The sequence below is a fragment of the Takifugu rubripes genome, chromosome 21, assembly GCF_901000725.2.
Source record: "Takifugu rubripes chromosome 21, fTakRub1.2, whole genome shotgun sequence".
Classification (NCBI taxonomy): Eukaryota; Metazoa; Chordata; class Actinopteri; order Tetraodontiformes; family Tetraodontidae; genus Takifugu; species Takifugu rubripes.
Window position 1 is genome coordinate 2,946,037 of NC_042305.1, and position 13,577 is coordinate 2,959,613.

Sequence of the window (13,577 nt, forward strand, 5' to 3'; positions counted from 1 at the left end):
ATTGCTAACAATGAAAACCAACTATAATATTTAATGCATCCAATTTCAGCTTCTTTATTTATACAATTTTGCTTATTTATGATATGGAATTCTGTTGCGCAGAGCTGATCCTCTTGAAACGCGGTGGTCTGACGTCATTACGGAAGTGTCATGGCGCCGCCCGTTCACGCAGTGACAGAATCGACTGTTGCCATGATCGGCTTCTAATGACGCGTCAGTTCGATGTTTGGAGCAAATATTTAATAAGAACACCAGAATCCAAGAAACGTAAGTCTGTAGAGACAAATAATCGTTTACAATCTCCCCCCGACATTGTTTAACTTTAATGTACTCGTTGTGCCCGTGTTTTGTTTTGGCCACGTGTTACCGATTTTATGCCGTGTTGATTAAAAAAAAAAGAAAAGAAATCAATTCGACATTAAATGTTGCGGCTTGATTTAAGAATAATTGACCTAGTGTTGTAAAATTCTTTTTTAATAGAGGCTTTTGAGTGCTAATTGAATTGCTTTGTAGAATCATTGATAATTTTCTTTACTTGACGTAAAGAAAATGACGTAATCGCATCGTGTGCAGTGATACTTTTATTACACCTTAGATTAAAGTTGTTTCCAGAGCTCACTCATGAGACCATAGTCATCACATAACTTCATTATTTATTTGCATAATTAAATTTCTTATGTAATGTCATTTATCCTATTAAAGGATCTTTTTCAACGTAATCGCCTCATAATTTCTTAATTCCATAAAACCACAACCATTTATATGAGAAGCATTGATTTGTGATTGGTGTTGAGCGTGATTCTGGTCCTTCTTGCTCCTAATAATTTGGATCACAGATAACAAATTGCCAGCTTCAGTATTATTCTTTTTTGATTTTGCTACTTGTCATTAGATTAGAATGGCAGATTTAGGATCGGGTGAAAACAGCGGTCAGCATGTTCCTAACTCCAGCGGCAGGGGGAGGGGCGTTCTGGCAGGACGTCGACCATCAGCCACCATCTCTCCTGGCCGCCTACCCTCGGTGCGCTCTAGAGACCTGACTTTGGGAGGTGTTAAGAAGGTATCAACCGGAATAACAAGTGGAGTGGATAATAACCAGGACAGAACCTGTTGTAATCAGTGTTTTGCTTTGCAGAAAACATTCACGCCCAACATAATAGGCCGGAAAGTTAAAGAGGAGTGAGTTTATATATTAGAGGCACGTTCTGTCAGTCACAATAAGGTTTCTCGTCTGCTGACCTGTAATTGCTTTTGTTAGATCAAAGGTTGACAGTGGAACGAGGAGTGAGAAGAGGGATGGAGAGCGGGGACGGGGCCCCAGAGAAAGGGGCAGGGGCCGAGGCCGACTCGAGGTCATTCAGTCCCACTCCATCTTTGAACAGGGGCCTGCGGAGATGACGATGAAAAAGAGAAGTAGGGTTTCCGCCAGACGAACACAAGCGTTGACTCACGTTTTGCCCGCAGCGCCTCACCCCGAATCCCTGTCGCACAGGTGCATATGAAAATGAGAAGGACGCCCCGAGCATGGGACCCTCGCCCATCATTAATATCAAAAAGGAGAAACGAGAGACAGAAGAGGAGACCAAAGAAATCCTACGCAAGTTGGAAAGAGATAACGTAGGGCCTCGGTTGGCATTCTATTAAGTAGAAAGATTTAGCTTTTTCTGAGGTCTTGATCTCCCAATGATCTTTTTTTTTAGTTTATAGACGATCCCTTCTTGAGGAGTGAACAGAAGAGCTGTCCCGTCCAGCTCCCTCTCGCTATTTCAGGATGGGGATTCAAGGAGGAATTTAGTTCGGCTGATCTTAAGGTCGAAAAGGTGGAAGACGGCGAGCCCATGGAAACCACAGTTGAGGGTAAGTGTGCTTTTGACGTTTTTACCATCCTTGTTTTATTTCCTGTCAGTAAGGAGGTGTAGCTGTGGATAACTCATGCCTGTAAATCCAAAATTTCACCCCTTCAGTAAAACAGGAGCCCGAGGAAATTGAAATAAAGAAGTCGGAGGCCATTTTCAAACCCCCTCCTCTCCCCGAGCCTGAGGTTCTGTCTGACCTGCTGCACAGATGGAGTCTGAGCAAACGGGACGAGCTGTTCTTCGTGCAGCTTCCTGACTCTCTGCCCGGGCAGCCCCCCACCAAAGAGCACAGACCGGTGAAAACGGAGGTGCAGTCAGAGGACGGCCAGTCGGTGCTCCTGAAGACGGAGGCTGAGGTAGTGGCGGTTATTGCTCTGTCGGAAGATTTGTGCCGTGTAAACATTAATTTAATGGTGAACAGGGAGAAGAAGAAGAAGAAAACTGCTGCAGTCTGAAAGACTTGCGGGACGGTCTGGTAGGGAAGATGCTGGTGAGGAGGTCTGGACGGGTACAGCTCATACTGGGTCAAGTGACCCTGGATGTGTCTCTGGGAACAACGTGCTCTTTCCTCCAGGTTTGGTATCTTTTTTCTTTTTAGAGATGTGGAGAAAATATGTCTGCGCACGTCACGTGTTTGTCATTCCTTCTTCACTGTGTTTCCCAGGAGCTGGTCTCTGTCGGTACCGAGGGAAGAACGGGCTACCTCTCTGTTCTGGGCAATGTCAAACACAAGATGGTTTGTTCCCCAGATTTTGAGGCTCTGTTGGAGAGAAGTGCTTGATTCCTTTTACAAGATCTGAGCCTCTGTCTGTCAACAGAGTGAATTCTGATTTTATGCTGCTATTACGGACGGACATCCTTTGCGAGATCAATGGCCTTTGATTGTGTTGTTTTCAGAGTGGCTATAAAGACAATACATCCACTCAATAATATGAATTTATTTTCTTACTGCAGCTGAGACATATTAAAGTTTGAATGCTGTGCCAAATCTAAGTACTGTTTAAAATCCCACAGAAGACTGTACATGGATGTAAATGTGTGAATAATAAAGTTGTTATCCAAGTATGTTGGTGTCAGAAAAATTACTTAAACACACATGATCTTTTTAAAAAAAAAAATTTTTCTCAAATATCACTGTACAACACTATCTGGTTGGGGATTTTTTTAGACTTTTTGCTTCATAGAAAATTAGTCTCCTGACACAACTGACATTAATACCTCTAATCTAAAGGAAAATTGTTGAAAAATGATAGTTAGAAATATTGTAATCATGGATACTTGATATAAACACCTCTTAAATCAAAGACTTGCAAAGACTAAGCTATAGTTTTCCTTTTGGCAGAGTTTGGAGCCTGTTGATGAAGAAGTAGAAGAAGAAGCATTTGCATAAATTTAGAAAAAAGAAAATTAGGAATATACTGTATATTGTATCTTGCATGTGTCGTTCTTGCTCTGCAGCGCCACTTGTGGTAGTGTTCCATACTGCACGCTGATGGCGCAAGTGTTGTACCATATATCAGCCACTAGATGTCAGAATAGAGCCACGGGAGCTGTGTTACCAAATTGTACGGTACTTCATTTTAAACATGTGTTGAAGACTTCCCTGCTATTTTGGACACTAATCCGAAGGTATCGTTCCGCTCTTTCCGTCCACTGTACCGGGGATCCGCACCGCCCGGCTTGAATTGACATCCTCTATGCTATATAATATAATGCTCGAATTCCAAAGGAGCGTTGACTCAGAGCAACATACTTTTACAAATGTTAGATTGCATTAGTCGGCTCAATCGGAAGGAAGTGGCTACGGAAGGAAATACGTAAGTAAGTTGTAGCAACATCTTCCCGCTCACAACCCATCCCACATGTTCTTTTTTATCAAATTTAATATTCCAACATTTTCCTTAACCGTTGATGTATATAAGTTAAAAAGCCGTATTTAAATGGCTAAATGAAAAATAAAGAGTTAACAGATGAAATGTTTATTTACAGTTCAAAACAAGTTTATTCTGTTTTTTTGTTCACTTATGTCTCCTACAATTGACTATGCATGTTAAGTGGTGACGTCACGTCGTGTTTCCTGGCGGCAGCCAATAGCGACTCGCCTCTTTGAGGAGTCGGCGACTCCGCGTGAGCTACGCATGTTGAGGGCGGGGCGCCGGGCTACGTCACCGCCTCCAGCCGCTCGTTGTTTGCGGCGCAGTTTCGATACAGTTGAGGAGACAAAGGCAGACCGCAGAATCCTCACTGGTCGACCTGGAAGTGAGTGAAGTGTCGAGCTACGAAGCTTTGCCCTCGTTATCGTTTGGTGGACGGCAGTTTAACCTGCGTTTAACTGAGCGGCGTTGACGGTGTTCCAAGTGATGTGACAGAACTCCCGACGGTGAGAGCGTGAGCATCTAGCTGCGGGAGGCGGAGCGCGCTAGCACAGGGTCGGCTCGTGTTAGCATAGCCGCTAGCTCAAAGGCTAGAGGATAACTTTAAATAGTCTGCGTGAACACAATCACAAGCTTCGCTTCCCGTCTTAAGCCGCGCTGAACATAAATCGTGCCGGGGGAGGATGATCCGGAGTGTTTGCTGTGTACTGTGTGTGAGCCTAGCTAACCCGGTGTGGGGGATTCAGGAATCAAAGGATGGAGGCTCCCATTAGCCGTCATGCTGCATCATTAAAGCGAGACGGACATGTCGCCGGCCTCTGTTTTCTTCTCTGCTGTAACACCTTGTTATTCTTCTGATAGGATGCACGCATGCATTAATGAACCTTTTCTCGAGACTAGGAACGCCTCTGTCTTCCCAAAATAGACACGCGCTGCTATGGCGACGAGAGTCTAACCCTAATCAACAGGACACGTAGTTGCGTATCTTGAGTTCTGGGATCACGGAGGACAAGAGTTGTTTTGACCGTGTGTTTGTGTATCTTTGCAGGACAGTGGAGGCCCAGCCTAGCAGAAGCGCGACCACCCGCTGGCCCAGAGCTTTCCATGTTTACATCACTTGTGCAGTTGTGCAGATAACAAAGGACATCTGCAGGAAGGACCTGCCATTACATTCGGGTTTGCTGGGATTTAATTCGACCTAATTTCAGAGCCGACGGCTGGCGGAGATAATGACAATCCACGGCACTGCCCAAGAGGACGGCGTCAAGTTACCCATGTGTTTCAAGTTCAGTTTGAGAAGAAACCCCTTCCACTTGTGATCTTCACGAAGGTTGATTGTTACACAGTAAAAGGGCCGTTTAACCTCGTACCCTCTGGATTCAGAGTGTTTAATCAAGCTTGTCCTCTCCTGACTTTAAGATGGAGCTCTTCTTCAACCCCTTCGACAGCTTGTTGTGCATCCTGCTGGGAATCTCTTTCACAGTGTGGTTCACCCTGTTGCTGGTGTTCATTATTGTGCCCGCTATCCTGGGAGTTTCCTTCGGCATCCGGCGTCTTTACATGAAGTCCTTGTTGAAAATCTTTGAGGTAACCGAACCTTTTTTGCGTCGTGACTCACCACTTGAAACCACTGACGTTGGATATTGATTTGTCAGTGCCAAATTAGAATGTAGTGGATTTGAAACGCACATCTGTACAATTCAAAGATGTTTGAAGTTGTTTCCCCACAGCAGCTTGACAAAGTGCATCCTCCTCTGCCCAAACATCCTGCTATCACACAGGCTGTTTGCTTAAGGAGAAGCCTCTTAACCCTTTCGTTAATAAAAGAATCTAGATCTTTTAAGACACATTTGCATGCGCTGGATTTTCAGCGAAGGGCCTGTTTACTGCAGGGGCTCGGGGTTGCTCATTTAACAACATCGGCCCGTGCGGTCTCCATGCGAAAGTTGCATCCTAGTAACATGTGAAGCACCTCTGGCATCCAGGACGGCTACAAGAGACGCTCTGTCCACCCTTGATTTACCAAATCTCTCAACCACAGACCTATTTTCCTTCTGCTTATATAACCAGGGAACACAGACCTTGTGTGTAGCTGTAGTTTGCGATGTGCCTCAACAGCCTTGCTTATAGATAAGAGATGTTTATCTCGTTTTTCTGGAGAGCTGGTGTTTACCAGCTGATAAAGCTTCTAAACATACTGTATGTATAAGGCACACAGTTCCAAGTGAGAGCTGGTGCTCGCTAAATCGCTTTTACACGCACTGTTAGTTTCATGCGGCGAAATCCTAAACCTGCAACAGGTTTATGGGAGATCATTAAACGGTGTCTGTGTGAGGACGCAGCTGTGCAGCCACATGTGCGCTCCTCCTCTTCTTACATGTCTCCAACTAGTTACAACAGGAGGGGAAATGTGAAGGAATGTGGAGAGATTACTATGTCGGATGTGCATTTTAAGTTTGGCTGTGGGCAAGTGTGTAAATACCATGAAGGTAGAGGCTGCCATTATGCCCCCTGCTGGTTCTTGCACAGCTGCATGGTGCTGAGATGTGATCTGTCCTGCTGTTCTCGCTAGAACATTGTGTTCTGGGCCTCTCGCTGGGCCCTCTAATCGGCCTCAGCATGCAGAATGCTCATGGAAGAGAGGTTTTTCTCAGCCACCGACAGCGTTTTCACCTCAACATTGAAGGTAGAAGGTGACTCCAGCTGCTCTGAGGGTGGGGTGGGTTTTTTTGGGATTTAGACCAGGGGTGGGCAAACATTTTGATTCGTGGGCCACAATGGGTTCTAACATTTGACAAAGGGGCCGGACCAGGAGCAGATGGATGGATGGAGTGCTTTGGTAACCTCACCTCATTGGAGAAAAAAATACACATCTTGGGATATGGAGAAAACATGTGCTTTAATTTCAAATGAAAATGAAGAGAAGCATTACAACAAAATATCTGACTTTGGAATGAGTCTTAAAACACTTAAAATCAAATGAATAAAATATGCCTTTTTAAAAAAAATTAATAACCATTTCTATTTTAAAGCACTGAAAGTTCTGTTATCCTTCAGGATATCACCATCACTCTCCTCCTGACTGTCTTTTTTCTAGTGGGAAAACACCAGAATTGCAGTGAAAATATAACATTAACAAGGTTTATTCATTTAATTTTTCAAGTTTGGCGGGCCAGATTAAAACGTTTAACGGGCCGCGTGTGGCCCCCGGGCCGTAGTTTGCCCATGCCTGATTTAGACAGATGCAGCGGTCATCAACATTGCTCCAACACTTGTCTCTTCACACCTCTGTCCTTTTCTCTTTGAAGTGGGCCACACTTCGGATAGAACGCGGAGCAAAAGAAAGGAATCACCCCCTGTACAAACCCTACTCGAATGGTAACGCGCCTCGGCGTTTTCCTCCACTTTGGGCACGTTCGGCCGCCATTGTTGCTTTTGTCCACCTTCTGATTGTCTGCTGCAGCCATCATTGCCAAGGAAGACACCTCCTTGGAGGAGGAGATCAAGGAGATCCGGCAGAGCGGGAGCAACAAAGACCTGGCCTCGCCCCCTGAGTTTGAGATGTCCGACATCTTCTATTTTGCTCGGCGAGGAGTGGAGAGCATCATGGACGACGAGGTGACCAAGCGTTTCACAGCAGAGGAGCTGGAGACCTGGAACCTGTTGACCCGCAGCAACAACAACTTCCAGTACATCAGCCTGAGGTTGACGGTCCTGTGGGGGCTGGGCGTGGTCATCCGTTATGGCCTCCTGCTGCCTCTCAGGTATCAGCTGCACTTTGAAAAGTTCTTCTAGTTTAGAGGAGGATCTCCTCATGTGGAGACATCCTGGTGAGCCTCAGAGGTGATGGCTCAGTTATAGATCTGTCTTGCATTGTCTTCAATCACACGGCCTTTTATCTCTTAGAATATATATTCCTGACTCTCAAAACGTTGTCGTGTGTCTAATCCCCACCCAGTATAATCTGTACCTTCTTCATCCCTGAACTATTGGTTCATCCAGATTAAGCCTACCTGTTGGCTGTCTGACTGCACCCATGCGGGTTCTGGAGTCTGTTGTCATTTGACGAGTAAAGAATCCTGGATGTTGTGTGATGTGGCAGCAATAATAATAATAATAATAATAATAATAATAATAATAATAATAATAATAATCCTGGCAGAAGGGTCAAGGAAGGATTGAGCTGCTGAGTTGAGGTGTTTCTTCTCTTTCACCAGGGTAACGCTGGCCTTCACCGGTGTCGGGCTCCTCGTGTTCCTCACCTCTGTGATCGGGCTGCTGCCAAATGGAAGGTAAGACTTTTGATTTTTTTCCTTCCATCCCAACGAGCGCAGGGATGCGGACAGCGGTTCATGCTGTCGTTTGCTTCCTGCAGGCTTAAAAGCATTTTGAGTGAGAAAGTCCATCTGATGTGCTACAGAATATGTGTGAGAGCTCTGACGGCCATCATCACCTACCATGACAGGTAATAAACGGGGCACTGCAAGCTCTGGTCCAGCATGTGCCCATTTTACACAACACGGCTGGAACTCCGGGTTGGGTTTACAGTCACATGGAAAGGGAGATGAGGTCACCTGGGGGAGGGGGGGGAGGGCTTAGTGGTCGTGATTGCAATGAAAGTAATGGAAAGAAACGACAAAGGCCCATAACAACCAGGTCAGATTTGTTGAACCGTGCATCCTGGCAGGATCAGAGCGGGGATAAGTCCACCAATAACAGAATGGCACCATTGTAACAGGCCGAGGGCAGACTGTACATCCAAAAATGAGCCATCCCATCCAGTTTTATCTATAAAGCAATTGGACATCGCTCATATATGCACACGTACGTTGGAGTGAGGCACACATAATAATGCTAATGTTAATGATGCGTTAACTAATGCAAATCCAAAGCATACTCAAGTCAACTGAATACACAAGGCATTTGGAAGTTGCCCTGCAAGTTTTGCCCTTTCTGTTTCTGCGTAGTGTTGCTGAGAGGTTTCCCTGGACAATTATTGACTGTACGTGTAATAATCAGGTTCTTAGAACAAGCAACGTTGACTTTGTGGTAAATGTGACCTTTCACACGCAGCGGGTGGGAGGCAAATGTTAGCGAGAGACTCCTTTTTAATATGAACTATTTTACAGAACAGATAAAAATGAAAATTATACACGGGAGAGAAAATGCTGCCGGTCTGTTGTGAGCTGTAGGTTTCTCGAGGGCTGGAAATACACGTGCGCTCGCTATTTCCGTGCGTAATTCTACACTTGGAATGCTGGCACGGTGTTTCCAGGCTTTGCATCTACTGGGGGGGTTCAAACTTGTCACATATTCACCACGTGTGGCTTTATTCATTAAACAGAGTATGAGAAGTAGAAAATGTATTTAAATTTACAGGGAGAATAGATATCATTGTTTGTACTGTACTGTGCTGTTTAAAAAGTCTTTAAAAAAAAAACTCTAGTAATTGACTTGTCCTGATTCTTGCAGTGAAAACAAACCCAAAAATGGAGGAATCTGTGTGGCCAACCACACGTCGCCCATTGATGTCATTATCTTGGCCAGCGACGGCTGCTATGCCATGGTAATTCCACCGCTTCCAAACAGGAAGCGTTTACATTTAGTGGTCACTTTTAAAGGTATGATGAGTGTGAACCAGTGCATATGTTGTGCATGCCAGGTTGGACAGATCCATGGGGGCTTGATGGGGGTTATTCAGAGATCCATGGTCAAAGCCTGTCCACACATTTGGTTCGAGCGCTCTGAAGTCAAAGACCGGCACCTAGTGGCCAAACGGTAGTATTACAACCGCTTTTACATTTTCTCTTTGAGCAACAAGGTTAGCAGAAATGTTGTTTTAAATTTCATTTTTAAAATGTATGTTGTATGAATATTTTTGTTTTTTATTGCAGATTGAGTGACCACGTTGAAGACAAATCCAAATTGCCAATCCTCATTTTCCCAGAAGGTAAGTCTTTTTTAATGGGGATAAAGATTACTGAAACATTTCATGATAGTTCTGTACGTCCCATCCCTCTAACTCCCACTGTTCTGCCCCCAGGTACCTGCATTAACAACACGTCTGTGATGATGTTTAAGAAGGGAAGTTTTGAGATCGGTTCAACGGTCTATCCTGTAGCCATTAAGGTGACTTGCTTTCTTCTTGTATTTGTACAGCAACACTAGTGTGACGGTTTGGGTCTACGTGCCTGAATGAAATGCTGAATGTTTTCCTGTGTGAACTGTGTTTGACTGTGGTGTTAAGGGTGTCCTCTCCTCGTCACACACTGTCCCGACTTTCAGTTCCGCAACATCTTGACATCCACACTGTTGTGATGAAGTGGAGTCTGCGGACATAAAACAGACTCTTTTCCATCTCTTGTTCCAACAGCCATTTATGTTTTCTGAAATTGGACAATAGCCAGCAACACTCTAAAGTCCACTCTGATGCCGACCCCCCCCCCCCCCCCTCCCCCCCTCCCCTCCCCTCCCCTCCTCCTCATCCATTTACTGTCTGTACTTCTCCATTTGTCAGAAAACAAAAATGTGAAATGGTTTTCTGGTTATTGGAGCAAATTCTATTATTTATATTGAAATCTTTTTTCTTTCTGGTCGTGATTGGCAGTACGACCCCAGATTTGGAGATGCCTTCTGGAATAGCAGCAAGTTCGGGATGGTCAACTACCTGCTACGCATGATGAGCAGCTGGGCCATCGTCTGCAGCGTTTGGTATCTTCCTCCCATGTCCAGAGAGGTGAGGGCAAATCACAAACGTTGTTATGCACCCTGCTCTGCAGAGAGGGCAGCTGCTGTATACAGTTTGGGGTGTGAAGGGATCATTGATGGTTTTCTCAAACAGGAGGGGGAGGATGCAGTACAATTTGCCAACCGTGTGAAGGCGGCCATAGCCAGGCAGGGAGGACTAGTAGATCTGCTGTGGTAAGATAAACCCCTGTCCATTTCAGTCTTTTCTACCACTTTAATTCATTTTTATAACAACAACAACAGCAGAATTTAGCTAAAATGTTCAGTTGTTAATGTAGAGCTGGTAGTCATGATAGCTTTTTTAGCTTCAGTAAAGAGCCAGATGTGCCTTATTAGCCTGTGTGACAGTGGACCTTGTTCCTGTGCTGGGTGTAGTTCTTGTAGTCATTTTTAGAGAGAATGAAACTCCCACTTTAAAATAAATGAAACGCAGAGGAAGTTGTTGGGTTGTGATCTCTTAAGTTTTTTTACGAGGCTTCCTGTTGATGATATTAGCAGCGCAGATGGAGCGAAACAGGAAGGGGCGGGGGTTATTGTACGTGCGTGTGCATGCACTCTGACACCCAAAGGGAAAAGAGAGAGTATTGATGAGGTCACCGCGCATAGTAAAAAAAAAAGTCACTAATTAAATAGTAATCAACAGATTTCATTGGACTGGAAGATCAGGCTGCTGCTCCGGAACTGCTGTCACTCTTTAGTAAACATGAGTTGCATTTGTGGTTTCCTGCACTTTCATTCAATAGGGCACCACGTCAAGAATGCAAAACCTTTGCTTTTCATTGATCAAGCAGTAGGAGTAGTAGCAACATTAGTAGCAACAGTAGTAGTAGCAGCAGCAACAGTAGTAGCAACAGTAGGAGTAGCAGCAAGAGCAGTAGGAGCAGTAGGAGCAGCAGTAGTAGTAGCAGTAGCAACAGTAGCAGTAGCAGTAGTAGCACCAGTAGCAGTAGTAGCATTAGCAGCAACAGTAGCAGCAACAGTAATAGCAGCAGCAGCAACAACAGTAGCAGCAGCAGCAACAACAGTAGCAGCAGCAGCAACAATAGTAGCAGCAGCAGCAACAACAGTAGCAGCAGCAGCAACAACAGCAGCAGCAGCAGTAGCAGCAACAGCAGCAGCAGCAGTAGCAGCAACAACAGCAGCAGCAGCAGTAGCAGCAACAGCAGTAGCAGCAACAACAGTAGCAGCAGCAGCAACAACAGTAGCAGCAGCAGCAACAACAGTAGCAGTAGCAGCAGTAGCAGCAGCAACAGTAGCAGCAGCAGCAACAGCAGCAGCAGCAGCAGTAGCAGCAGCAACAACAGCAGCAGCAGCAACAACAGTAGCAGTAGCAGCAGTAGCAGCAGCAACAGTAGCAGCAACAGCAGCAGCAGCAGCAGTAGCAGCAGCAACAACAGCAGCAGCAGCAACAACAGTAGCAGTAGCAGCAGCAGCAGTAGTAGCAGCAGCAACAACAGTAGCAGTAGCAGCAGCAGCAGTAGTAGCAGCAGCAACAACAGTAGCAGTCGCAGCAGCAGCAGTAGTAGTAGCAGCAGCAACAGTAGCAGCAGCAACAGTAGCAGCAGCAGCTGCTTTGGTCACTGCAGCGGTACCTGATGCGACCCTGGCCTTGTTTTGCAGGGATGGAGGATTGAAGCGGGCAAAGGTGAAAGACACCTTTAAAGAAGAGCAGCAGAAGCTCTACAGTAAAATGCTGGTGGGCACCCAAGAGGACCGCAGTCGCTCGTGAGGGACCCGGTGGACTGAGTCGCCCCACACGGGCGCCTCTGACTAAACTGGCAGCCCCCGCCTCTGGGGGAGGCTGACAGGAGTCAGCAGCTCTGTTTGGCTTCCTGGCTCTCCGCCTCAGCTTGGCGTGTTCAGTGTGCGTCGCTGTTCTGAGTCCGCCGCCCTTCGCTGGAGTAGCTCAACTAAATCCTTGCTTACATTGGCATCAAAGTAAAGGAGCATCGTCTTCCTCGGTGGGGGGGGGGTTTGTGAGGGAAATCTTATTTTATTTGTCTTGAGTTGATGTTTCAACTTTTTTATTCTGTCGTATGGTCACATGTCTTAAAGTTACTGACTTGCAGCATGGAAGAGTCCCAACTGGAACCCCTGTCTGGGTTTCGCATGACTCGACTTTGCCTGTCTTTGGGAACATGAACCCAATTTTAAAATTAGGTTTCTGGGCCACTTTCCCACTATAGGAATAACCAATTTTATGACTTTTGTCTAACATCGAGGCTCATATGGCCTCCATGGGCGTCAACGTCTCCTTTTCCCATGGAATGTGTAAATCCACACCCTGTAAAGTGGAAACTGCACACTTGAGATTTGCTGTTAGCGTTGCCATGGTTATGCCAGAAGCCATTACTACTGTTCTCCATATTAACGGTTACATCACTGTAAAACATTTGTTAACAAAACTCCTGCCTCCATTCAGGCTCTGCTTCATGTAAACAACGTCTAAAATTCCAAATGAACTGATACTGTTGCCCCCCCCCCCCCCCCCCTCCACCCCAAGTCACCGGCCTCGGAGAGAAGCGGCGTGCAGCCGCTGTAGGAGGAACCGCCATCTCGGTCCTGTAGGTCTTGTCTTGTTCAGCAGAATAAATCCTCCTGGGAGTGACTCTAATCTGACGTTGGGGTCGCTGGAGCGTCTCGCTGCCATCGTCACTTTAAATCGTGTACGTTTATCTGGCGGGAGCCGTTCAACATTTGGGACCAACACCACTAAAGTAGCAACCGACCAAATGGGCAATGTCTTCATAATAGTGTGTTGAATTTCATGTTTTAACCTAGACATAGGAAGTCCTGGGTGGTTTATTTCCACCACCACCCTGAGCTACTTGGAGCAGCGCAGAAATAAGCATAAATGAGCTCCAGAAGGACATATCTGAATGTACTTTATCGTAATCCTCCCTCAGCACCAAGCCTCAACACCTATTAAGTTTGTTTACAGTGCAGCTTCATCTCAAACCCGATTCGGGCTCCAAACTGCTTCCAACCTTCTCGGTGACGGAGGGCGACATTCTTTTCCACCACACTATTAAACGGATCCGTCTATAGAACACTGGCTGGGGGGGGGGGGACTGTTTGTGTACACCCCGCCATGGTTGAA

The 13,577-nt window shown here is 45.8% G+C and overlaps 2 protein-coding genes across 5 annotated transcripts; both read left to right on the plus strand.

The window, feature by feature from the left end:
* The first annotated feature begins 112 nt into the window (after nucleotides 1–112).
* polr3d (polymerase (RNA) III (DNA directed) polypeptide D) lies at nucleotides 113–2,921 on the plus strand. 2 transcript variants are annotated; one of them, XM_011615186.2, is made up of 9 exons: nucleotides 113–267; nucleotides 893–1,060; nucleotides 1,136–1,179; nucleotides 1,259–1,413; nucleotides 1,493–1,617; nucleotides 1,701–1,857; nucleotides 1,965–2,212; nucleotides 2,278–2,430; nucleotides 2,521–2,921. In XM_011615186.2, exons 2-9 carry the CDS (start codon nucleotides 899–901, stop codon nucleotides 2,635–2,637), a joined length of 1,161 nt encoding a protein of 386 aa, XP_011613488.1. In that variant the 5' UTR covers nucleotides 113–267; nucleotides 893–898; the 3' UTR covers nucleotides 2,638–2,921. The 2 variants fall into 2 exon arrangements, with proteins under 2 accessions (XP_011613488.1, XP_003974530.1); XM_003974481.3 differs by having other exon boundaries at nucleotides 126–267; nucleotides 898–1,060.
* Nucleotides 2,922–3,521: 600 nt separating this feature from the next.
* gpat4 (glycerol-3-phosphate acyltransferase 4) lies at nucleotides 3,522–13,522 on the plus strand. Of its 3 annotated transcripts, none has more exons than XM_029829298.1 (14): nucleotides 3,522–3,677; nucleotides 4,779–5,060; nucleotides 5,150–5,317; nucleotides 7,039–7,108; nucleotides 7,194–7,494; nucleotides 7,948–8,022; nucleotides 8,106–8,195; nucleotides 9,203–9,296; nucleotides 9,393–9,508; nucleotides 9,625–9,680; nucleotides 9,774–9,859; nucleotides 10,338–10,466; nucleotides 10,572–10,651; nucleotides 12,098–13,522. In XM_029829298.1, exons 3-14 carry the CDS (start codon nucleotides 5,150–5,152, stop codon nucleotides 12,204–12,206), a joined length of 1,374 nt encoding a protein of 457 aa, XP_029685158.1. In that variant the 5' UTR covers nucleotides 3,522–3,677; nucleotides 4,779–5,060; the 3' UTR covers nucleotides 12,207–13,522. The 3 variants fall into 3 exon arrangements, with proteins under 3 accessions (XP_029685158.1, XP_011613490.1, XP_003974499.1); XM_011615188.2 differs by lacking the exon at nucleotides 3,522–3,677 and adding an exon at nucleotides 3,992–4,115; XM_003974450.3 differs by lacking the exon at nucleotides 3,522–3,677 and adding an exon at nucleotides 4,043–4,236.
* The last annotated feature ends 55 nt before the right edge of the window (nucleotides 13,523–13,577 follow it).

Bases quoted from the DNA above. Each gene is read 5' to 3' on its own strand.
- polr3d (XM_011615186.2), top strand. From the start codon at position 899: ATGGCAGATTTAGGATCGGGTGAAAACAGCGGTCAGCATGTTCCTAAC. The intron at 1,180-1,258 runs GTGAGTTTATAT...TGCTTTTGTTAG, and splicing joins GGCCGGAAAGTTAAAGAGGA to ATCAAAGGTTGACAGTGGAA. The intron at 2,431-2,520 runs GTTTGGTATCTT...TGTGTTTCCCAG, and splicing joins CAACGTGCTCTTTCCTCCAG to GAGCTGGTCTCTGTCGGTAC.
- gpat4 (XM_029829298.1), top strand. From the start codon at position 5,150: ATGGAGCTCTTCTTCAACCCCTTCGACAGCTTGTTGTGCATCCTGCTG. The intron at 7,109-7,193 runs GTAACGCGCCTC...TGTCTGCTGCAG, and splicing joins GTACAAACCCTACTCGAATG to CCATCATTGCCAAGGAAGAC. The intron at 9,509-9,624 runs GTAGTATTACAA...TTTTTATTGCAG, and splicing joins CGGCACCTAGTGGCCAAACG to ATTGAGTGACCACGTTGAAG.